Source organism: Rhinolophus sinicus, linkage group LG17 (assembly GCF_036562045.2).
Source record: "Rhinolophus sinicus isolate RSC01 linkage group LG17, ASM3656204v1, whole genome shotgun sequence".
NCBI lineage: Eukaryota > Metazoa > Chordata > Mammalia > Chiroptera > Rhinolophidae > Rhinolophus > Rhinolophus sinicus.
Genome location: NC_133766.1, coordinates 16,817,169 through 16,843,656, shown reverse-complemented (window position 1 = coordinate 16,843,656; position 26,488 = coordinate 16,817,169). Strand labels below are relative to the sequence as shown.

The 26,488-nt window shown below is 37.8% G+C and overlaps 1 protein-coding gene across 1 annotated transcript; it reads left to right on the top strand.

The window, feature by feature from the left end:
• Nucleotides 1-85: 85 nt before the first annotated feature.
• On the top strand, nt 86-24,986 carry FLVCR1 (FLVCR choline and heme transporter 1). The gene is made up of 10 exons (XM_019738091.2): nt 86-1,051; nt 6,179-6,323; nt 11,990-12,130; nt 16,401-16,468; nt 17,147-17,250; nt 18,760-18,870; nt 19,364-19,469; nt 19,691-19,802; nt 22,342-22,409; nt 22,570-24,986. Exons 1-10 carry the CDS (start codon nt 314-316, stop codon nt 22,642-22,644), a joined length of 1,668 nt encoding a protein of 555 aa, XP_019593650.2. The 5' UTR covers nt 86-313; the 3' UTR covers nt 22,645-24,986.
• Nucleotides 24,987-26,488: the final 1,502 nt, after the last annotated feature.

The window sequence follows — 26,488 nt, the reverse complement described above, 5'->3', positions numbered from 1 at the left end:
TGCGCCGGGCGAAGGCTCCCGCTGATTGGTCGGCGGGCCGCAAAGCGCGGTGACGCGATGCTCTCGGGGCGGGGCCTGGTACGCAGGGGCTGCCCGCCCCCCGGGCGTGGAGAAGGTTATTTAACTTGCGGAACCAGGCGGTGTGGGTTGCAGTTCCCGGCTTATACCGGCCTCCCTCGGCCGGAGAAAGGGTCGCAGGAGCGGTAGGCCAAGAGTTTGGGGTTGGGGTGCAGGGAGGGCCTCCGGTGTTGGGCGGGGTGTGAGGGTGGGGGAGGGGGTGGGGGCGCGAGGCAGCAACCGGGAGCACAGTGACATGGCACAGTCCGACGATGAGGAGGGAATAGCGGTGGCGCCCGGGCACCCACCTGCGAACGGATACCTCCCGGTCCCTGGGGGCGCGCCAGCCGGAAAGACTAGCGCGGAGCCGCAGAATGGGACCAAAGCCGGCTGCCTGGCCCTGAATGGGGTCCCTCGGGACAGCCCCGCGGCCGCCTCGGGAGCCCTGGGCAGTCCGCAGGCTCAGCTGGCCCCGGAAGAGGAGACCCAGGTTCGGCTGCTGCCCACGGGCGCCGAGGAGGAGACCCCAGGGCCCGAGGGCACCCAGGTGCCGCGGACGGCGCTCTCCGCGCGGCGCTTTGTGGTGCTTTTGATCTTCAGCTTGTACTCGCTGGTCAACTCGTTCCAATGGATCCAGTACAGCATCATCAGCAACGTCTTCGAGGGTTTCTACGGCGTCTCCTCGCTGCACATCGACTGGCTGTCCATGGTGTACATGTTGGCCTACGTGCCCCTTATCTTTCCGGCCACCTGGCTGCTGGACACCAGAGGTCTGCGGCTCACCGCCCTCCTGGGCTCCGGTCTCAACTCCCTGGGCGCCTGGGTCAAGTGCGGCAGTGTGCAGCAGCATCTCTTCTGGGTCACAATGCTGGGCCAGTCCTTGTGCTCTGTGGCCCAGGTCTTCATCCTAGGCTTGCCCTCCCGCATCGCCTCAGTGTGGTTTGGGCCCAAGGAGGTGTCCACAGCTTGTGCCACCGCCGTGCTAGGCAATCAGGTAAGGACCAGATAACTAAGTCATAGGCCACGTGAGCTAGGCATATGGATAGACCTCATATAGGCCTGTCTATACACGAAGGAGAGGAGGTGAGTAGGGATAAGATAGGAGACTCTCTTGGATTAAAGAGGGTTTTTGATCTATTTGTAAGGACAGAACTTTCAAAACCTGTTTAAAGTGAGCACTTGATCATCTTGCTGGGAGTATTACCTACACAATAATTAATTGGCCCTTATATGTGTGGCATCATAGAAAACTTGTCAGTGCAATAATGAATAAAACGTGGGTAGGTATTATTTTTGTCACCCCCAGTGTATTCTTTGCAAAAGGAAGGTGTTGCATTCTGGGAAGTTTGTTCTCATTTGAGTGGTCCATGTGAAAATCCCCTGTTTAATTTTGTATATTAGCAGTCAGCAGAGTGCCTGATACATAACAGACACTTAACAAATGACTGCTAAATAAATGCTGTAGTGATAAAGACCTCATAACATTCCTGAGTCCAATTACCAATTTTTAACAATAAGAAAATGAAGACAAATCACAGATCGTGGAATCCATTGTAAAAGGGTGGCTTATATTGCCAGGTCTCCATTGAGGTACTTCCTAGCCTTTCCTAACACTATAGGTTCAAATTCCATTAGTATTCCAATAGCATTACTAGGTAGAATGTTTCTTTTGTGTGTTTTTTTCCTGATTGAGTCTTTTATTGCAATTTAAATTTTGTATATGAATTCCTATGATACTTTATGTAAATTGTATTGAGTGTTGATTCAGCTTGCCAAAAATCCAGTTAAAAATCTGTATACCAAAAACTTCACCTCTCTCTACACATATATTGCTACATGTAGCTATGTAGCAAAAGAATGTTACTCTCTTACTTCCAGTCCAACACTTGTTTCAAGATCACAATAAGATTTATTTAAAATCCATAAAAAAGACTTAACTCCATTTGCTTATTGCTTTATATTTCCTTTCTCTAAAAGTACAAAAGGAGTAGCTTGAACTATAGTTATGTATCCAAAATAATTTATGACTGATATTTTAGTTGGTTGCTTCTGCATGCTTGGGTAGGAACTGTTTTCTTAAAAGTATTTTACCTTTACAAAATTACATTCAAGATTAAGATTTCATTGAGCATGACAGAAATATTATCAATTCCATAGCTATGGATTATCTATTTCATGGATAATAAATGGAAACATTTTCTCATAGCCAGATTTCCCTCTCACACTCAGCACACCTCTGGGCCTTCTTCCTACATTCTGCCTAGGTGTTCTCATCCTTCCTTGGCTCCAGTAGCTGCGCACTTGCTCATGACCCCCCAAGTATGCATCTTTAGCCTACATTATGGAGTGATCATTTATAATAATGTTCCACAGTATTCCGCACTCTGTTAAGTACTTTACATGTATGTATCATTTAATTTGGTAATGTAAGGTAGGAACTATTATTCTTCCCATTTTATAGATAGAGAAACTGAGACTTGAAGGGATGAAATTATTTCCCAAAAGTCACACAGCTAATTTGTGGTAGCATTCACAATGAGTCTGTCAGACTCCTGAGTCCTAGCTTTTAACTACCCATCTATACAGCCAGGTCTCTGACCTGAGAGAGAACCTTATAAAACATAGGTCAGGTCATGTCATTGCCCTGCTTGTTGAACTTGCCAGTGATTTCCCATAGTACTTAAAATCTGAACTCTTTACTCTGAATTACGGAATCTTATTGATATGTCTTCTTTGGTTCCTTAAACAATAATACTACCACATTTCCCTGAAAATAAAACCTAGCCGGGCCATCAGCTCTAATGCATCTTTTGGAGCAAAAATTAATATAAGACCCGGTCTTGTTTTACAATAATATAAGACTGGGTATAATATAATATAATAATATAATACCGGGTCTAATATTAATTTTTGCTCCAAAAGACGCATTAGAGCTGATTGTCTGGCTAGGTCTTATTTTTGCTTGAATTTTGCATAAGGGCCTTTGCAGAAACATTCCCTCTGCCTGGAATGGATCACATTACATCCTTATTGTCACTCAGCTCTCAATTTAAATTTGTTTTAAATATCATTCAGTCGCAATTCTTGACGAATCCCATTTAGAGTTGCCCAGTCACTCTCTTATGACATTATTATACTTTTTTTTTTAAAGGATTTTATTGGGGAAGGGGAACAGGACTTTACTGGGGAACAGTGTGTACTTCCAGGCCTTTTTTCCAAGTCAAGTTGTTGTCCTTTCAATCTTAATTGTGGAGGGTGCTGTTCAGCTTCAAGTTGTTGTCCTTTCAGTCTTAGTTGTGGAGGGTGCAGCTCAGCTCCAGGTCCAGTTGCCATTGCTAGTTGCAGGGGGCACAGCCCACCATCCCTTGAGGGAGTCTAACTGGCAACCTTGTGGTTGAGAGGAAGCATTACCAACTGAGCCATCCAGGAGCTCAGCAGCAGCTCAGCTCAAGGTACCTTGTTCAATCTTAGTTGCAGGGGACAGAGCCCAGCATCCCTTGAGGGATTTGAGGAATCAAACTGGCAGCCTTGTGGTTGAGAGCCCTCTGGCCCATGTGGGAATCAAACCAGCAGCCTTTGGAGTTAGGAAAATAGAGCTCTAACCGCCTGAGCCACCAGGCCAGCCCCAACATCATTATACTTTAATTTTCCATGTAGTTGCTTATCACTGTTAGGTTTAAATATTTATGTTTCTTATGTTAATTGTTCTTTATTACTCATCTCTCGTGCCCACCATTAGATTGTAAGTTTCATGAAAATAGACACGAGGTCTGAGTGTACACAACTCTATCACCAGCATTTATTACAGTGCCTGGCACATTGTAGGTTCTCCATAAACATTTGCTGAGTATATAAATGAGTTTCAGACTCATGTAGCTACTGGCCAGCTGGATACTTCCACTTGGATGTCCTGCCAATCAAAATTCCGTGTCTCCTTGCTCATTTCTCTTCATTTCTACTGCTGCTATCTCAGCTTTGGCCACCTGCAGCTAACGGACCTTCCTTTCTGCAGCTTACTCTCTTCCCTTTATTCTCCACGTTCACCTGGTGTGGTTTTTCTAATATGCACATCTGTCCGGGGCACTCTGCTGCAGTGGCTTCCATTGCCCTACGATAAAATTCTAACTCTCTATGGTGACAATGTGAGACCTTCTGGATCTGTCTTCCGCCAACTCCTGTGCTTCACCTCTCTCCACACCCCCCTTTCCTCACATACATAATCCGTCTCTGCTTGGAGGGGAACTGTGTGCACTATTTCTCACAAGGTCGTGCTCTCCTTCCTTTGTACATGATGTCCCCCTGGCTGGGAATACGTCTACTTCACTTGACTAACTCCAATTTCTTACTCAGATCTTTGTTCCTCTGGAAACTTTTCCTGAACTCCAAGACTATACAAAGTGTTCCCCCAAAGTACTCTCTTAGACAGGGTGACCCTATGTTCTAGTTTGCCTTGGCTAGTTCACATGTACACCTGTTGTCCAGCATAATTACTCACGGAGTCCCTTTCACTCTGAGTAATGTTCTCGTTTGGATGATAAATTACTTGATCTTCCCAGTCTTACCACCCTCTACTTCTTCACCACGATACTGTACTTACCACACACTCTTGTAATGACCTGTTTAATGACCTCTATCCAGCTTTCTGTAAGGGAGCAAATGAAACATTTGGTAAGTGTTACTATCTCTGCCTCACCCTCCTTTTTGAAACCTGTTTTTGGGCCCTTCCTCCTCACTCCATCACTCAAAGAATCTGATATTTCCCTCCTTTTAGTCTCCTTTAATACTTTGGTTTTATTTCTTTGTGATTATCATGTTTAGCCGTATTTTTTTCTTACTGATGTGAAATTCACATAACATAAAAGTAGTCATTTTAAAGTGTACAGCTCAGTGGCGTTTGGTACATTCACAATGGTGTGTCACCATCATCACCTCTGTCTGGTTCCGAAACATTTCCACCTGCCCTCAGAGAAGAGCCAGTACTCACTAAGCAGTCACTCCCCATCCCCTCCGCCTAGGCCCCTGGCATCCACTCATTTGCTTTTTCTCTCTGGATTGACCTATTCTGGACATTTCATACAGTATGTGACCTGTGTCTGGCTTCTTTCACTTAGCGTATTTTCAAAGTTGGTCCATGTGGTAGCATGTATCAGTACTTCATTCTTTTTATGGCTGAATATTTCATTATACTTCATTGTATAGATGTACCACATTGGGTTTATCCATTCATCTGTTGGTAGACATTTGGGTTGTTTGTACCTTTTGGCGATTGCAAATAGGGCTGCTAGGAATATTCATATACAACATTCAAAGTTTGTTTGGGTACCAGTTCTTAGTTTTTTGGGTATATACCTAGGAATGGAATTGCTAGGTATATGGTAATTCTATGTTTAAGTTTTTAAGGAACTGCCAAACTATTTTCCACAATGGCCGTACTATTTTACAATCCCACTAGCAGTGTACAAGGGTTCCAGTTTCTCCACATCTTGCCAACATTTGTATTCTGGGTTTTTGTTTGTTTGTTTTTTTAATGATAGTCATCCTAGTGGGTATGAAGTGGTATCTCATTGTGGTTTTGATTTGCAATTCCCTAATGACTAATGATGTTGAATATTTTTTTCCTCTGCTTGTTGGGCATTTGTATACCTTCTTTACAGAAATGTATGTTTAAGTCCTTTGGCCAATTTTGAATTGGGATGTTTGTCTTTTCATTATTGAGTTGTAAGAGTTCTCTATATATTCTGGATAGTAGACCCTTATCAGATACGTGATTTTCAGATATTTTCTCCCATTCCATAGGTTGTCTTTCCTCAGTGATATTTTACATATTCGGAGTCCCTTTTTCAATTGTAAGCATCAAGTGTAAGGACTGTATCTTATATAACGTTGTAGCAGCATCATTCAGATCGAGGGAGCTCGGTGAATGTGCATTGAATAAGGAAGACATTTGTCAGCAGTTTCTCTTTAATAGTACAGTTGTTAAAAAGACATTAGAACAACGTGCTTTAGAGTTTATAGAAGCACCTGACATATACTAGCTGTTCTCTTTATTTTGTATTAATTGGCAGTGTGTACTTTTCTTCTCTTCTAATAATTGCTGTAAACAGGACTGTTTATTTTACAGCTTGGAACTGCAGTTGGCTTTTTGCTACCACCAGTTTTAGTGCCCAACACACAGAATAACACAGATCTTCTGGCTCATAACATCAGTACCATGTTTTATGGAACATCAGCTGTCGCCACACTTTTATTTATTTTAACAATAATTGGTAAGTGAATTGTTTTCCCTAAAGCTTCCATAGATAAATGCATGACAAACATATGCGAAGGAAGATAACCAACCCTGAAAATTTTTGTTGATATTTCAATTGCCATTTGCTTGTTTCCTTCTTGCCGTAGCACTGTCTTGCTCAGATAGTGAATGCTACAGTGCTAAGGCTCTGTTACAGTCCATCTGTTTTACTATTGTGAAGGGTTTGAAGACTAATCCATCTCATTTGTCTCCCTACTAACTTGCTTCCCCCTTAACTGTTGGTTTCAAGCATCTGACCCACCTCCTCTTTGCATATTCCTCTATATGTTCTGCATCTTATGCTAACCTAGCCAAGATCAAGTTCTCAATGCTTTGAAATGATGCAAATAGGCTACAACCTTCCTTTTAATGATAAGTCCCTCCGAGGATCTCCATTTTAACAATTAGCTGGATCTGAAAATGTTGACCAGTGAATGATCCTGGGCAGTGGCAAGCTGTTCAGCAGAATTTCAAACTGTGGCAACTGTCTGCTTGTTAGGCCACTCCAGCAAAGCACTGCTGCCACCATTCGTCACTGAGTCCTCTCGTCTGGGCCTGTCTCTTGAAGCAGCCAGTCAAAATCAGCTGCAAGCTGCCATCATCAGTTTGGAAGAAGGCTTGGGAAGGTCTGCTTTTTAAAGATTATTCTTAATGGGAAACAATTTTGATTTCAGCTTGAAGGCTAGGTAAGGTTTATTTAATACAGCTGCTAACATAACTGCAATACTGCCCTTTAGGCACTCAGTATGGCTTAAATGGATTTGAAGAGGAAAGGAACTTTAAAGTTGAAAGGCCATCTTTTAGTCATTTAAATTTTTAATATACATACATATTTATTTTTACCATGGCTATAACAGTAATGAAGAATTCAAGTTTTATGATCCCCAGATATGAAATCCTTTAGTTTTCTAAGAAATGTATGCGAAGATTAGAGATGACCTGCAGGATCCAGGTATGGGAAGCTTGGCCCACATATTTCATTTCCCTTAAGGTCATGAACTCTTGTTTCTGTTGGTAGCACAAAAAATATTCTGACATATCCAGCTGGTTTTTATGTTTCAGTTAGGGAGTGGCATATTGGCTGTGTGCAGACTACTGAAAAAAGACAAATTATTCCCAAACTATTTTAGCAGTTTAACAAAGTTTTAAAAGCAACCTATTTTTTTTTTTTTTTTAAATGTCAGTCTGCTTTTTCTGATATCCATGTTTAATTTGCTGGATGAAATATAGTTTACATATATTTTGCATAAATGGGCCTTCTATTAGCAATAGGGGTTCTTAAAATATAAAATTCTTTTTCCTTTGATTGCTTATGAATCTTCACATAAATTCTGGTTTTCCTTTTTATTGTCTTCAATTGCTTGTCTCTTTGGAAGAAGTAAGAGAGTAGTAGATTATAAGATATCTATAGATATGAAATTATATATATGCACATATATGTATCAACATATATATGAGATGCTACAAATATAAGGTTTTTTATTTGTCAAAGGAAAAGGACAAGTAAAGCGATAATAGGTGTGACCATTGGCATATCACCCTGTGTTATTTGAGAAATTAAAAGAACTATTCATGTACATAATTACTATTGATGTACTCATGGCTTATGAGTAGACAATAGAAATGGAAATGAGGGGGGAAAAGAATGGAAAAAAATGGAATGGAAATGAAATAGGAAAAAAAGGGCTCATTGTCAAGTTTTGCTTGGTGACCTGTAATATTACGATATCAAACACAGGATAAAAGCAAGATAATATACAGCTGTGATGTTAGAGTCTTAGGTTGAAAATTGTGACATTAGATTAAAAATGTACCTGTTTTCCTTTTACTCAAATATTTGCTATGGAGGAAAATATGGATTATTTTAAAAATCCTTACTTAAAGGTCCTTAATTACTAAAAGACAAGCCTACTTTCCTCTAAATTCTACCCATAAATACTTCGGAAGCCCAGCCAAATGTTACAGAATAATTTAGTTTTGCTGATGTTTGTCAGCAACGTGACATGTACTAAACTAGTGCTCAGCGGCCTTCCTAAAGTACTGCCTTCAGGGTTCATGCCATGTGACCTTCTGCCTACTACCCTCCTTCATGGAGCTTACATGTGAGTGTAATCCATCTAGCATTTCTAGAAATTAACGCAAGCCTTCCACTGAATTTCACCCTAACACCCCATTCTTACTGGGAGAACTCTATTATGGCCTCTAAATTTGATTGCTATGTACCAAACATGTTTAAAGGTACACTACATATATGCTTATTGCACTTAATCCTCACAGCCCTGTGAGGGCGGCACTGTTATCATCATTCCTATTTTATAGATGAGGAAACTGGGGCACAGAATTTAAGTAAATTAAATTTACCACTGTCACAGTACATACTGAAAATGAAATTTGCGCCTACGTAATCTAACTCCATGTACTATAAAATGTTACATGTAAATGTATATCATTTTAATTTTTACTTAGTCTTATTTTTTTGTTCCAATTCAAATTCTTCTTGTGTAAGTGCTAATGCTGCTGTATTTGAAAGCTGTTCTTGTACAGGAGAGCAGTAAACAATATCACTTAATGCAAGTGTGTTAGTTAAAATCCTGATTCACTAAAGTGAGTGGATGATAGAAAACAAAAGTAATGGCAATCAAAATATTTACTATTCAGGTCCTTAAACACATGAGGGTATAACATGCATGCCTTATTTCACTTTTGATTCTCGTATTCAGGATATCTATATGCAGGGTGCTATTGTAAACTTTTAATTTTTTACTTAGTCTATAAGAGTTTCAAGCCTCTGCGATAAATTTAGTCCTTGATTTTTTAAAAATAAATATTCCTCCAAAAAGAGAGTGTATTTTGTGTAGCACTCAATAATTTACAACTTCTTTTACATGTATTATGTCGTATAATCCTCATAACAGCTTATTGTTGTTTCTTTTATGGATGAGGAAGCTATACGAGTGGTCAAGAGACAGGAATTGACTTCTTCAGGATACAGTGATATGAGGCAGAGCCAGAATTCAGACCTGTATTTGTACTATAATAAGTTAATGTGCAATGTCTGCTTGAGTCACACAGGGACAAATAATGAAATCAAAAGATAATGTTATAATCTAATTTCAAAATGTAGAAGTGGACCTAAACACAATAGATTTGCTGTTTCTTCTTCGTGGGAGAAAAAGTTTGAATGTGGTGCCCCCAAATCCTTTGGCTACTTTATATGCCTATTGCCAGGGGTGGAGAATAACTGCTTTTAATAGTTAATGATTTTATTGGTACAAGTTTTGGGTGGGGAGAAGAGAAGAGGGTAAGAACGCTATTGTTTTCCAGTTTCAAAGGATAAAGAAAAAGCCATATTTGTTCTTTGAAAATACAGTACAGCGTAAACAGGGTCATAGACCAATGGTTTTTTGTTCTCCTTTTTCTTTTCTTTCACGTAGACTTAAGCCCAACTTTGCTATATCGTGTAGCTGGTAGGTACAGGCCTGATTTTGTCCGAGAGGCCTTTTGACTGCCTGAAACTAAAAGATAACACTTGTATTCACAAAATAAATCTAGTCAAGTTAAAGACTAGTAAGAATTGTTTTTGTTTTGTGTTTGGGTTCAGCTCCGAGCCATTTAGACTTATTTTACCGTAATAAGTAAAAACCTAAGAGACTCTAGACTGAGTAAATATTCATGATTACCTTGTAAGCATAGTTTTTACGTTCTGAAACGCTGTTTTACAACTGTGTGAGTTCTGTATTACCAATATTAATAAAAAGAGATATCTCCTATCTTAACTAGGACACTTTCAGGAGAGGACAACAGACGTTCTCAACAGTGCAAGGAGCAGATAGGGTGAAAGGAAGAGGAGGAATTGCAACAACTTAAACATTTTATGTCTACCAGTCCTCCAATGTAAGGATATTAAAAAGTAACTATTTATGAGTTGTATCTCCTCTTGAATTAGTTCTGACACCTGTAAAAATAGAAGTCTGTTTTAGTTTGATACGTTTTTGTTACATCATAATTAATCAGTGTGTTGGAGAGTAAAGAATTTTAATTTTTTTTTTAATTTTTAGCAGGAAACAGACTTAGAGAATTATAGTATTATATGGACGTTTTAAGGATTTCTTTCTTTCTCAATGATTTTAAAACCTGGCTAGGTATTGATAAGCATTTGGAGAGTTTTGTGTTTAATGCAGATTCTCAGGTTCTGTTCTGGAGGTTCTGATTCATTGAGCCTGGGGTAGAATTTTAAAATCTGTATTATTCTTAAATTTCTACATGATTATGATTGACAGCCAGGTCCATCATATGTAGCCCACTTTTGAACTGCAGAGCAGGCCTTCCTTGTTGGAAGAAAGACATAACAACTATTTAAAAAGAGAGAATGAGAGAAGAAGAAGAAGAGAGAGAGAGAGAGAGAGAGAGAGAGAAAGAGAGAGGAACCTCTAATCTTTTTAGAAAATGCTATTTTTTTCTGGATCCATTTATTTTCTTTTTGGGTTTTTGAATTTACCCTATTTCATTGATTCTAAAATGTACATTTTTTTCATGAACTCTCTGAATTCAAGATGCTTTAATCACCAAAGGCATCTAAGGTGAACAAGTTATAGAGATCTGTGGTTAACAATACCATATTGTGCACTTAAAATTTGTTAAGAATGTAGATTTCATGTTAAGTGTTCTTTCCATGGTAAAAAAAATATCGATGGCATGTAACATTGGTGGCATTTGAGACATGATTACGTGAAAACCTTCTATTGATACCTGGCAAGATCACTGAGTGCCAGCATCAAACCATCTTAGATTCAATGAAATACAGTATTTTCCATTTATTTTAGTTTAAATTTTTGAGTCAAAACTAAAATTAGATTTTAATTTCTGATGTACCGAATTTTAGCAGTTCAGCTCTCCTGTCCGTTAGTCTTGACTTCTGGCTAGCTAAACCCCACAGAAATCTCTCGCTAGCCATCTGTTGCAGGAAGTTAGTAGATCCTTCACTGCCCAGCAAAAGGGCAGTCTCTAAATGTGTGGCTGAGAAGCCTGTGAAATCTTTCTCTAACTCCACAGAAATGGGCTGTGCTAGAACTTACAGAATCCGAAACCATATATCACACTTTTATGTCTCTCAGCCTTACCCCTAGATTTTCCATATGCAGCTAGAGTGAGTCAGCGAGAAAGACCTGGCTCTGCTCCCGTGAATCTACCTGGGCCTTTTCAGTTCTAGAGGTGTAATTGGATCAGATGGTAACATTTACATCACATTTCAGAAGAAAACAGTTACTAACTCAAGACAGTCCTCTAAAAGTTCAATAATATATTGACTTGCTCTTATCTGATGTTACCTCTACTTATCAATGGAACTAAATTTAGAAATAGAATTGTTGAATAGTTACCATAATAAAAATTAATCTTGCTGAACTAAAAATGGAATGATCAGTGGGCAAGGTTGTGACATATTATTAATGTTTTTGCAGTTCTGAATGGGCCAAATCTCTGAGGTTAGTCAGTTTCAATGTCAAAGTAGTCATCACTTAGAAATTCATGAAAGTGAAAAGCCTCACAGTAAAAGACTTTCACTACCTCTTTAAACTTAAACTGAATTTAGTGTTCGCTAAGGAAGATGTGTTTGTTTAATTACCTTTTCCTGTATGTTTCCAGCATTCAAAGAAAAGCCTCAGTATCCGCCCAGTCAGGCCCGGGCAGCTCTTCAGGACAGTCCCCCTGAGGAGTACTCCTATAAGAAATCAATATGGAACCTATTTAAAAACATTCCTTTTGTTCTTCTGTTGATCACTTACGGTAAGTGGTTTCCTTTTCTTGTCTCCGATGTCTATATAAACCTTTGAGCATTTGTAGATTCTCTTCATTTAATCTAGTGGTTTGAGCTTTACTTAATGAGATAGTTTGTTAACTCTAAAACTAATGATAGCATAAACTTAAATTGGGAACTGAAAGCAAAAACTTCAGCATGGATTTTCTTACACGATTTTAAAATAAACTAATAGATCTCAGATAGAGAAGCACTGTCTTCTTTTGTGAGTTCTCACAAGTACTTTTAGGTCCTTTATGTCTGCTGTAAACACACGGTAAATGTCATCAACAGCTCTTTCATTCGACCCTGTGCTCACTGGCATGCATTTTTGACTACTCAGTCAAAACTAGACATTAAGGAGGGCACCGTAAGCAGTTCTAACTTAAAAAAGACGATTCTCATCCTCTCCTGTCTTTCGGGGTCAGCACCTGTTCCTGCTAACACTGCAGCTTTGACTGCAGGCACCAACACGTTTGGTTCCCTTCAGAGATTTCGGACAGTTCGTTTTTTGCTCCTTATATTAACACCGTTCACATTAGCCACCAACACCCCCTATTTCTGTCTTACTTGCCTTCAGAAATCACTCACTGATGTTCTCTTTACATTTTCTAGGAGCGCACACCCTAGTACATAATTGTTTTACAAGTTGTAACAAATTATGCCCTGACTTAAACTCTTACCCTTGTATCAGGATTACTTCTCACCCCCACCCCCTTTTTTTAGTGGACATTGTTAAACACTAAAATAGAACATTTAATATAATAAATTCCTATGTACCCACCATCACTCAGCTTCAACAGATATCAACATTTCACTAGGCTTGCTTTATCTATTTCTTCTACTTTCTTCCTAGAATATTTATAAGCAAATCCCAGATGATAGTTATATCATCTCCTCATTAACTACTTCAGCATGCCATCGTTCCTTTTCTTCATTTTGCTGGTTACCTCCACTGGTTAGCTTACATCTAAAACTTCTAACTAGAAAGTAGAGAAACTATAGTGGTTCACTATTAATGTATAGAGTAAATTTACTTCTTTAGCCTGTCATTTAAGGTGGCTTCTTTCCTTTACCTCTTATATCTTCCTTTATCTCTTATTTCCCCATATAATGTTCTCTTTCAGCCAGATTTATAACCAACCTCCTGTCACAGACACACCATACACACACCAGTATGCCTCCACATGCTTATACACTGCTAATTCTAGTCTCTGTCATTATTTCTTTGGCTTGAAATGTGCTCCTTTTTCCCTTAAGCAATTCTACGAGAGCTAGCTTAACATTTACCTTACATATTGTTCATTTTGTTATTCATTCATGTATCCCATCAATAATGATCAAATATCAACTAAATGTACACTAGCACCCTAAATGCTTTGTGGATTAGAAGGAAGCCTGATATATGATTTCTGCCCTGAAGTAATTATAATCCAGTTGGGGACATAATATAAACAATCTGAAAAGTAAACAACAGTTAAGGGTTATTTATCAAAAGGTAGCAACACAAGAGAAGTTGTATGACAAGTGCGTGGTCCAGGCACATGCTTCCATGATTACTAAGGCAGAACATGGGAAATATCCTTTGGCTCCCATTTCAAGTCATACGGCCTTGCCATTAACTGCTTGAAAAGAAAAACGGGAATATCTGTGAACGGCTCGAATGACTAGAACATTATGCAGATATGAAAACTTGGTGCTTGGCAGCACAGAAACTATGTAGTAAATCGTCCTGGGATAACTGATTATCCATATGGGAAAAACAAAGTACTATTAGGTCTCTACGTCATACCATGCACAAAAATGAATTGTAGTAGATTAAAGACCAAAGGGTAGAAATTAAAACTTTAAAGTTTTAGAAGCAAATATAAGAAACCCATCTTTAGTATTCTTCTTAAAAGAATTTCTTAATGCAAAAACATAAACCCTCAAGAAAAAGATTGATAAATATGATTACATTAAAATAATGGTCTTTTCCAAAAAGACATTAAAAAAAGTGAAAACATAAGACATAGACTGAGAAAATGTCTGCAGTGCATATAACCTCCAAAGGCTTAGTACCTACAATACAAAAATAACTCCCACTAGTCGATAAGAGCAAACAGTCTAAGGAAACCAAAAGGCATTTATGTATTTGTGTATGTGTATCTTGCTCATATATGATGCTCAGCCTTACTAGTAATCAAGGAAATACAGAACAAAACCAGAGTTAAGATATAACATCTCACACATTCAAATTGGCAAAAAAAAAACACAATTTTTTTTTAATTCGATGAGAACAAATTTGGCAAGGTTGCAGAGGAAAAGAAGTCTGCTGGTAATATAGCCTGATACAGCCATTGTGAAGAGCAAGTTGGCTAGATCCAGAAAGTAGAGTTCTACTCCTAGATGTGTACTTAGAGAAACCCTTATATGTAGAACAAAAAACACAATATTCATTGTAATATTGTTGTAAATAGAGAAAAACTGGAAAAAGCCGTAAGTACCTGTTGACAGAACAAGAGATAATTAAATTGAAGTGTATTCACACAATGGACTACTGTACAGCAGAGAAAACTAACTAGAAGAATCCACACAGATAAATCTCAAAACAATAGTATTGCGTGATAAGAGCAAGTTGCAGATGGATACAAATAATATATTATTATAAAGTTTAAATACATGCAGAATAATTCTGATTGTTTATGGAAACATATATGTTGTAGTATCTAAAAGATAAACACCAAGATCAGGATTGTGGTTACGTCTGAGAAAGAATAGGAGAGAAGAATAGAAATAGGGAAGGTCTAAAAAATGAATCTGAAGCAAAGGTGGCAAAATGTTAATGTTTGACAAAGCTGGGCGATGAGTAAGGGTGTTTGTTAAATTATTCACCGTACTATTTTGTATATTTGAAATATTTAGTAATAAAAAGAGAGAGGGCCGGCCCTGTGGCTCACGTGGTTGGAGTGCCCCGCTCCTAACGCCTAGGCCACGGGTTCGATTCCCACATGGGCCAGTGAGCTGCACCCTCTACAGCTAACATTGTGAACAACGGCTCTTCCTGGAGCTGGGCTGTGGTGAGCAATGGGAGGTTGGCGTGAGCTGCCATGTGCTGCCTTGGGTTACCGTCTGCTGCCATGAGTGGCCAGTGGCCCGCGTGAGTGGCCGGCAGCCAGTGTGAGTGGCCGGCAGCTGGCAAGAGCTGCCGTGAGCAGCCGACCGACGACTGGCAACCGACTGTCTCAGCCGGGGAGGGGAGCGCAAGGCTCATAACAGCAGCATGGGCCAGGGAGCTGTGTCCTACACAACTAGGCTGAGAAACAATGGCTTGACTGGAGTGGGGGTGGGGGAGGTTGAAGAAAGGGGGGAAAAAAGAGAGAGAGAAATAAACTTAAGTCTTCAGCTAGGTTAGGAGACTTACCTGAAATCACACAGTAAATGCAAGGAAACATCAGGATTCAAACCTACCCTGTTTCCCCGAAAATAAGACCTAGCCGGTCAATCAGTTCTAATGTGTCTTTTGGAGCAAAAATTAATACAAGACCGGGTCTTATTTTAATATAATATAAGACTGGGTCTAATATAATATAATAATATAATATAATATAATATAATATAATATAATATAATATAATATAATATAATATAATATAATATAATATATTAATACCTGGTCTTATTTTAATATAAGACCGGGTCTTGAGACAGGGTCTTATATAAGACCCGATCTTATATTAATTTTTGCTCCAAAAGATGCATTGGAGCTAATGGTCCGGCTAGATCTTATTTTCGGGAAAACACAGTGGTCATATGCTTCCTGATAACCAGCTGTTTTTATTTTTCTGTTTAAGTATTTGTTAATTATTAATAGTATTGTCTTACTAATTGCCTTGTAAGTCTTTGATGCAGGGGCAAAATCTCTGAAGCAGGCATTCTGTCTTCTGCTTAAACATTCCTTACATTGAATATGTTGCAGGCTCTCAGTAAGCAACTGGTGGCTTGATTGCCATATCCAGTGTTATGCGTAGGAATATGATTTATGGTTGGTATATCTGCATCTTATTAATAATAAATGATGTAATGACAGAATTTTACTATCATAATCTCTAGTAAATTTGGGTGTTAAATTGATCAGTCCACATCCTGAAAGGGAATGGCAATAATTTTTAATTTTCTCTGTCTACTATCTGAGAAACATATTATATTTTCACAGTTGTCACAGACGACTCCACAAACTGGCAACTGGTACATTTATAGTTTTCTGTTTTTTTATTTTAGGTATCATGACTGGAGTATTTTATTCAGTTTCAACATTATTAAATCAAATAATACTGACATATTATGAGGTAAGTTGCTGCCTTTATTATGTTGCATGCCTGGCCAAGAATTTTTCTTTAGCAATAGAATTCCTGTTAGCATGATCATAAAATTAAAGATTGATGCCCCTGTTGCTATAGAAGGTTCATATTTGTTTTAATTTAAAATCCAATTTATAAAACACACAAAATGGAAAGCAGAAGTTATTGCTTTGACAATACCTAAGTCTTCTTTTTATTCTTTTTTAAAGAAATAGTGTGACTGCTTATATGGAAAAAGGCAAAAAATGTTAAGGGAAACCAACATAAAGAAATAAATATTAAGCTCTGACCTCTGTTTGTAAAAGGAGAAAGCAATTGTTATGTGTAAAAGCTATCAGATTAATTTCACTTGTGACTTACTTAAGAATTCAAAAAAAAATCATTGTGCTTCCAATTATGGAGGATCAAGAAAATGTTCCTTTTCGATTTCTCCCATATTTTAGGGAATTTTTTTTTTCTGGTTTTAAAACAGAATGTCCTTTATATGTGCTTTACCTGCCCCACCTCGCCTCCTCACCCCCATTCTAAAACACATACTGAATATTCCTATTTTATTATATACTTAATTATATCTGATTGTTTCCATTGACTGAAAAGGTACAGGAATGTGAAGAATTTGTTTGAATTAGAAGTTTCTGATTAACTTCTTACGAAAATTCTTTTAAGGGGGAAGAAGTGAATGCTGGAAGGATTGGGCTGACACTGGTAGTAGCTGGAATGGTGGGTTCCATTCTTTGTGGCTTATGGCTGGATTATACCAAAACATACAAGTAAGTAAAAGTAGATAAATGTATGGTGTACAACCTAAGGTATTTTTTTTTAAAGGAAACTTTGCTTTGTATTTTAACAAATTTTAAAAGTGTTATTACTAAAATATTTGGATTTTAGACACTCTTGGATTCCCTTCTCTTCTGAATGTTTTTGTTGTCCATATATTATTTTATTTTGTTGGTCATATTTATTTCAACTTTGAAAATTGGTTATCTTATGAACCTTGTTCCCCCTAAAATCCTAAAATGATACTCAGACATATACCACTTTAGAAGGGATCATTTCTATTCTTAAAAAAACCCTTGCTGAGAAATATTTGACTTTTTATACTACTCTTTTCTTATGTTGTGAGCTTAAAAACAAACAAAAAGTGGTTCTTTCCTATCAAAAATTATTATTGAGCATAAGGCTTTCTTTGCTAAAAAGTTTTTGGCTAAAAGGTCCCCAAACTATAGCACCACTTAACTGTAATACATAATATGAAAATACTATATTAATTGTATATCTATATGGAAACAGCAAAATGCTAATAATACAAAAGAAAAAATAAGTAATATCAACTGGGAGACTCAGGAAGGGCATCTTTTGCATTGGGCCTTAAAAAACTAGCTACATTGTTTAATAGGTAGAAAGTTTCCATCTGCTTGGGGAGGAAATGAATGCATGAAACTGAGAATGAATGAATAGAATGGAATAAAACGAATGAATGAAATACGGAACTGTGTCCTTTGTACCTTCAAGGCCCAAGATATGTTTGATACCATTATCAATGGTAGCTAGAGTGCAATCCATTAAACTTATAGGTGAAGGGGGCATATGTAAAGGATTAAATTTATTAAATACAGTCTTTGGTCCATTATATAATTAGAAACTTGATAAGCATAGAAATGTGTTCTTTGTCACCCTGGCTTTCTTCTCAGGGTAACTGCCATTCATTCACCAAACTCCTGCTGTGTGCATTGCTCTTAAGTAGGAATTGTGGCAAGGAGTAATGGTACCTGTCCTTAAAATACTTGTGGTCTAAATGGGGAACACAAGGCATTCACATATGAAAAGTTAGATAATAATATTACAGACTAAAATAGATGTCATAAGTCCAATAGATGTCAAGTGCCAATTAGGTAGTAAAATGATAAAGTTTGGAAGAAACACTGTTGTAAGCTTCAGTGATTACAAAAGGAATTTTAGAAGAGTTGGAATTTGATCTGAGTCTTGAAATATGAGTAGGGAACTATCCCACTTAGAGACATAAAAATGATTTGAACCATACGAATATTCCTTCCTGTCAGCATTGGATCTGGTGTGGTCTTGGTTGTCTGTTGCTGTTGAATCTTCAATTTAAGCTTGAAGTCCATGCTTTGATGGAAACATTTTCCATAGATAAGGGAAACCTAATCTTGGGAACCAAGTAATTTATGACTGTATGGAGAGAGCAATGGCTAGCCGCATGATTTTTATGTGCCTTGGAAAATCAGACAAAATGCTAACTTGTTCTTTTTTTGTTTTAGACAGACTACTCTGATAGTATACATTTTGTCTTTTTTTGGAATGGTTATATTTACTTTCACACTGGACATTGGATACATTTTCATCGTGTTTATTACTGGAGGGGTGCTTGGGTAAGCATCAACAGTGCTTAGGAGAAGTGATAGCATACTGTTGTAATTCTGTAATATTGTTCCTGTGGTTTTTAATTTTTAAAGTTCATCCAGTGCTTCCAATGTTTAAACTTTATAAGATTCATCCTGTATATATAAATGAGTGCATATTCTTTAGAACTATAAAAAGTAGTTTAAAATTGTTTTTTGGTATATGTAGGTAAAAAAATGGATAAGCCTTACTTAGTCCAAGTAACTTTATTTAGTTAGAAAGACTACTGACCTGGAAAACTAGAGGTAAATTTTTCTCAGGAAAAAGGGAATTGTTTTGCTTCTCAGTTCTTATCACCTTGGGATGATTGGTGAACAATAATTGTGTCTTACTTTCACATACCAACTTCATAACATTTCCTTATATGATTATTAAAATAGGCCTGAGAAGTAGAATGATTGCCTCAATATGTATGTTGTTGTTCTGTTAATTCTTTCTATAATTCTGGATTTACTTTTCTAGTTTCTTCATGACTGGTTACCTTCCCTTGGGTTTTGAATTTGCTGTTGAAATCACTTACCCCGAATCTGAAGGTACTTCATCTGGTCTTCTTAATGCTGCTGCACAGGTAAACCTCTGGTTTCTCTTACACCTGAGATGATTCATTTACCAAACATTCTGGTGGATAATGAGTTTGACTCTAGTTTTTGTTTTAAAAATTCCGCCTTTCAGTGAATGTTTGTAGAAGCCAAATCATATGAATAAAACAGTTAAGAAAAGTCTTGGGGGGAAATACTACACTTATTTTAAAGAAGAGAACTTGATACAAAATTATTCTTCTTATTTTAGATATTTGGAATTTTGTTCACGTTGGCTCAAGGGAAGCTCACATCAGAGTATGGTCCAAAGGCAGGAAACGTTTTCCTCTGTGTTTGGATGTTTGTAGGCATCATTTTAACAGGTAAATTAGGGTATTTTTCTGGCAAAAGTACTTTTATCGTGTTAGGTTTAATTTTCATGTATATTGATTCTGAATGGCTTGGCAGAACTCAAGGGAAAAAAATGAGATAAAAAGGACATTATTTGTTTTCTTCCAAGGATGTGAATCTATTGATTTGTTTTTCAGGTTTCCAGTTCAGTACAATTACTATACATAAAAACAAAACTGTTATAACAAGAACCAGTTAAGACCTGGAGTGGGCAGACCTGGCCTCAAGTTCTGATTATGCTGCTCATTAGCTGTGTGACTTTAGACAAGTTACTTAACCTCTCAAGTACTCCTTACCTCATTTATATAATAGGGTATTTAAAAGCCTGCCTTAGAGCGTTGCTACTATGAGAATTAACTGTGGTGGTTCATGAACAGCTCCTGAGATAGTGTCTGACACTGTATGTGAGAGGACATGCCTCTCATGTTAGCTATTATTATAATGTGGTGATGAGAAGAGGTCAGATGATGGTGGTGGAAATAACATGCAGCATGCTTAGCCAGTTCTTAGGCTTCTTAGGTATAATCAGAACAGGCGTGGGCAGGAATGAGAATAGTGCCTGATCTCCAGAATAAGCGCATGTTAAAGAACTTTTAGCCATAGTTTGTTCAGGCACGTGAAAGTAAAATGGACGTAGTAGCAAGACTGTCCGGCCCATGTTGGCTTTTACTGTTATTTCACTTTGTTCATTTCTTTCTGCATCCCTTTACGAGCATGAAAGACAGAATCTATGAGAAAGACGTAAATCAAGCCTTCTTTTTATGTTTATTGAATACCTGATCATTCTTTCTGAAACCTCATCCATGAGCTCTTACCAGTGGCAAACATTTATTTTGGAAATACACAACCACCTAAGGTCGCTATTATTCATTCAGTATGTTCAAAGATGGTGAATGTCGCCTGTGACCTCCAAGAAAAAATCCCACCAGGAGAGAGTTTTTCCCTTCTTCTCTTCAGTTACCAAAGTAAAACATACAAAACTGTGAGACATGTAATACATGAACTGCCTTACCTACTGATCTGTTATAAATAATTTCATGTTGGTTCTTAATTTCCAAGAAAATAACATATCTAACTATCAAATACAGTGTTATTGTTGAACCAAAAAAGGGAGCATTTTTGAACTCTGTTTTCACATTATTTTTATAATCATATTCATAAATGTCAATTCAAACAAATCAAATCTAGAAAATTAAGTGAAAAAAGAACTAGAAAATAATTTTAAATTGATACATGCACCATCTAAAAATGCTAAGTAGTTTCTCTCACATGTTAAGTATTTTACTGGAGAAAGCCTGATAGATTTTTACATCCAGTATTCATTTGTATAAACAAGAAAGGGACTGGGAAATTCCTCTTGTATTTTCAGTTTCAACAACTAGGACCACCATCCATTCAATTATCCAAACAAGAAAACTCAAGTCACCCACTTTTTTCTTTCTCTTCCCTCCATTTTTCTTTTTGAACTTTTATTTATTTAAGTATGTTTCTCCAGGACCCATCAGCTCCAAGTCAAGTAGTTGTTTCAATCTAGTTGTGGAGGGCGCAGCTCACAGTGGCCCATGTGGGGATTGAACCGGCAACCTGTTGTTAAGAGCACTGTGCTCTAACCAACTGAGCTAACTGGCCGCCCCTCTTCCCTCCATTTTTCATGTACTATCAAACCACCAAGGCTTATTGGTTCTATTCTAAAATTTCTCTAAAGCTTGTCTCTATATCTCCACTTCTCACTCACGCCTCACCATCTCTCAGCAGGACTAAAGCCTCTTAATGGACCTTCCTGCCTCTAGTCTTTTTGCCAGGACTCATCCTCCACATAGCAGCCAGATTGAGCACCCTAATATGTAGGCCTGAAAGTGCCCTCCCCACTTAGATGCAGTGTAAAGTCTTCACACGGTGTACTCCGTACCTACCAATCCAGTCTCATATCCTGCCACCTCTCTCTTGTACTCGATACTTCAATGATCCCAGACTACCTCTAGTGCCAAGACAAGGCTGTACTCTTCCTGCCCCAACTGCTTTGCATATACTGTATTCTGCCTGCCTAGAATGCCTTCCTCTCTCCTCTTATCTGCTTGACAAGTTCCTACTCATTTTTCAAGTTTCAAGTCAAGTGTGTCTCTGGCAAGCCTTCCCTGATTTCCTGTGGCTTACACAGGCATTTTTTCTCCCATGCTCCCACTACACCTTGTATTGCAGTTATCCTACAGTGTTATAATTGTTTGTATGTCACTAGTTCCCTAGATTGGAGAGTGCTTTAGGGAAAGAATTGCAATTTTTTCATCTTTGTGTCTTTGTTTTCTAGAATCCTCTATTTCCTCACTAATGAGTGACTTGCTAATTAAGTTAATGGCTTAGAGAGGTACTATGTGTTTTCAGGCTACAAGGATGCAATTGAATATTATGGTACTATAGTATGCTGAATTTGACAATATCAAAAAGACTGCACAGCTTAGAGAAAAGTATATTCATGCATACTCTATGGTAACTCCATTGATGCTTCTGTTTCAGCATTAATCAAGTCTGATCTGAGAAGACACAATATAAATATAGGACTTGCAAATGGCAATATTAAAGCTGTAAGTAATAAGTATTTTTATGATTATACTATTGAGAAATGTGTGCATAGAATAAGTGTGAAGCCAATCTAGTCAGCACTCTTTTTATTCCTGAGCCAGCAGTTGACCTGTCATAATGGCGTATGCCAGATGCTCTAAATCTTTTATCTTCTTTCTACAGGTACCAGTTGATAGTCCGACAGATCAAGAATCAAAAACTGATATGATGTCAAAACAGTCAGAATCAGCAATTTGAGGTGAAAGGAAAAGTTAATATCATATGACAATTGAGCAGTGAGGTTTGGTTTATAGGTTATGGGGGATGGACACTCACTTGAAAGTTATTGTATGACCTCTACGTGCAGTTACAGTTTTGCTTACTTGTGAATTTCAGCAATATTTTGCTTGAAATACTTTTACTTACCTCATTTTAACACTACCATTTATCTAATAAGTGTCCCATTTTTAGTCTTATATTGTTGATTCTGAAAGTAATCTTCTTGACATTTATTTTCAAAAGTGTTCTTTTTTGTAGAAAATAGAAGCTTTGGAAGCTTTCTAAAATGATAATGTGGAGGTCTAATCGCTTAAGTCACGTAAGAGTACGTGCAGTTTATATATATGTATCCCGTAGAACCAAGTGTATGATTATTACTAATTGGCTCCCTTTCGTTTGTTCTGACCAGCTGTGAAGCCCCCTCAATATGAGTGCAATGTAGCAACGTGACACTACTAACCCACCCAGGGATTCTGTGGGACGAGGCTCCCAGAGACTGCTATGGTTTTCCTAGTATGTTCTTGTTACAAAGTGCTTTGTAGCAGGTACTGTCAATGGCCATGAAAACAATTCTGTGGAAAGTCTGAATCCAGGGCTTTGGTTTTAGACTTATGTTCTAATTAGGCTAAGGAGCTAGACACAGCCTCATTACCTTGAGTTCTTCTCTGAGCTGCCCTCCTATCATGGTATAAATGCTAACACTATATATTTTTTTCATGCCCATTTAAATAGCTTTGTACCCATTGACTTTTTTACTTGCTCTTTTTTTTCCAATATATAACTTTCAGGTAAGAAAATCTCATCCTATGTGTTACTACTGGCTTTTCCATGATTTCTTGGATAGTCACATCTTACACTTTTGCCTTGAAGATAAGGACATCTGTGCTTGGCCCAAGTGTTCCCATTTAGTGGAGACCTCTTAAAATGCTGTCTGTTCTAATTCTCTACTGTCATTTTTTTATGACCATTCTCCTTTGAGAAATACTAGCCCAGGAGGGAATGGATTCTTGGTTTCACTACAGAGTGGACATACTTTAGGAACAGTCACTTTCACATGCTCAGGGTAAGGAGAATAGGACCAAATGTATTTCCACAGTGCCTACCACTGCATTTTGTTTACAGTGAGAATTTAACTGTTGTTCCCATCCAGACTCTCTAAACTGGTAAGGGGATAGCTTCAGAGTAATGCTATTTAAATAGCCATGATATTTACGTTATATCCACATAAACAAAAAGAAGCTCGGTCTCCTTGAAGTGAGCTAGCAGTTCTGATTTGGGCACAGTACATACCTAGCTGTCTTCTGAAATGATAACATTGTCTGTAATCAACCGAGAGTGAATTATGTAGCATTTTACCTAGGAGACTGTGTCACCAGAACAACTTAGCTGGGAATCAGGAACTCCAGGTCTGTGTCCTGGATCCATGTCTAAGCTGTTCCCTGAAACTTTCCGGGCAACGTCTTCTTCACCCATATCATGAATGTGTTCAATTGGATCCCAAGTGCTGTTTTGAATCGGAAGTGCTGCTCATCGTGGGGCGTACTGAATCCTTGTACACAGGAACTGTGTACAGCTAGAGAAATTCCCGGATAACTTCAACAGCTGCGATTGTTGCTTTTTGGATACAGGGAATGTAAAATCTGTGTTGAGCCTTTTTATTCAGAAAGCTCAGGCAGAATATGCTGACTCATTAACTTCCTTAGCTATTTATACCACAGGTTTTGTGGCCAAAAATATATTTTAAGATTCCTCCTCTTATTTTTATTTTTAAACTGTCTGTGTTATTGAAAATAATCAGGTACTTGTTGAATTCCTGAAGTTTTGATCAAGTAATAGATAAAAATTGCAATACTTTATTTCTGAAAAATTGATACATATATGTCATGTGTATTTTTCCTTGATTAGAAAAAGGATGAAATATGATATAACAAAATGCAAAAATTGAAAGTTTTTCTGTATTTTGAATTAAAGTTGTCTGTAATATGTCAAACAAGAATGTCATAATTCTGTGTCATATCTTTGGGAAATGGAATTGATAACCCAAACTTGTGTAAATTTTAATCAAATGACTTTAGAAAGAAATTGGATGCTTTCAATAGCTGTTGCATTTATAACTGTTGCAAATATAGCTTTTGCCGTTTGTGAATGTGAGAGAAATGTCTTTAAAAATATGTTTATGTGTAAACTCCGAGTAATACTGGAAGAATGACCCATCTGTCTTAGTCATTTTTCATGTTCTAATTTTTGCTCTTGTAGTAGTTATCTGTACACTTGTTCTTCAGTGTTTCAGACTTGAAATAAATTTATTTTTTTAATGTTAATTTTGTATGGCTTTTTTTTTTTTTTTTTAACTTCTGTTACTTAGGTGCACATGGGGAGTGGAAAGGGATTATAAGATTTCAGAATGGACCAAGGAGGGAGAGTGTTATTTTGTGGAACTAAATCAGCAGAGTAGCGAGGGCTTAATTTCCTCTCCCTACTTTGGGGCCTGTTCCTGCATTGTGCAGATGGGCTGCCTCCAGTGAGCCATCATGGGGACACCACGTAAGCTTCAGACTTTTCTGTCTTTTTTTCCTGGTAGCATGTGCCTTTATGGTACCTTATATCCTATAGTGTGTCATTTTTCCTCAAGGCCCTGCTAATTAAAATAATGAAAACAATCTATGCATTTCTTCATTGAAAAATGGGGTATAATAAACATTCTTATTCCCACAGGCAGAACTGGGTAGTTTATCAATGAAGCCAAAAAGAAGAGAATTGGTAGCCACAAAGGAAGATTCTACCTCCCATACAAATGGTAAGCCATAAAAAATTGGTACGACCACCTCTTGACATACCATTTTAATTAGCGTGATGTTTCAAGGTGAGGTTTCCAGCTCTATTTAGTTTTGCAAATAGCTAAATGCTGAGGCAAAGTCATGAAACTGAAATAAATGTAAAGTAATGCATAGCATTTTATCTGTTATCATTTACCCTGTCATAAATAGGGACTTTAAAATCTAAGCCTTCTCTCAGATCCCATTGTAAGTCAATAGAATTGCATTTTGATTTTCAATGGAACAAAAATTACTTCCATCCAGAAACAAAATACAATCCTTATTTTATATATATAGGTAACTAACAGATTTCTGAAGCCAACTTTTTCTCCTGTAACCCACCTGCCCAGCTTCAGCTTCCCAAACCCATCATACTGCCTCACCCTCCCTGCAAGTCAATTAGTCATTCCTGTAGGTGACAACCTGCCCTGAAGTGACTTCAGAGTCTTGACAGAATCCCATGCCTGGAAAATGCCTTTAGGACATTTGTACAGGAGACAGAATGTCTCTGGGTCCCTAAAGCAGGTAAAGTTTCAAAGCCACTGACCACCAAGAGAAGACACCTTCTCTTAAATCTGTACTAAGATCCAAAGACGTCCGGAAAGCAGGTTTGACTGGGAGGGAGGAGGAGATGGGGTCTACAGGCCCCAAAGCCTAGAGAAAGGAGAAGAATGGGATTCGGGAGAGATGGGGGAAAAGACTCATTCAGGTAAGGCACCTGAGCTTCATTTTCCATTGAGACAAATGACGCATTAGGCCTCTACCTAATCTTGTTATACATTTGCATTTTTCCTTCATTTCTATTATTTTAAGCCCATGATGAAATGGTGATTGTATAGAGAACAAACTGTCAAGTAACCAGTAGAAACTTGATTTCTGGTTTTGGTTGATAAATGCTGCTTGAGCACACCTCTCCTTCTCGGAAACACCTGATTCCTCCAGGCACTGAAATGGCCCTGGACCCCCTGAAATTAACTGACAGGTTAAATTGTCATATAGTTTCATAA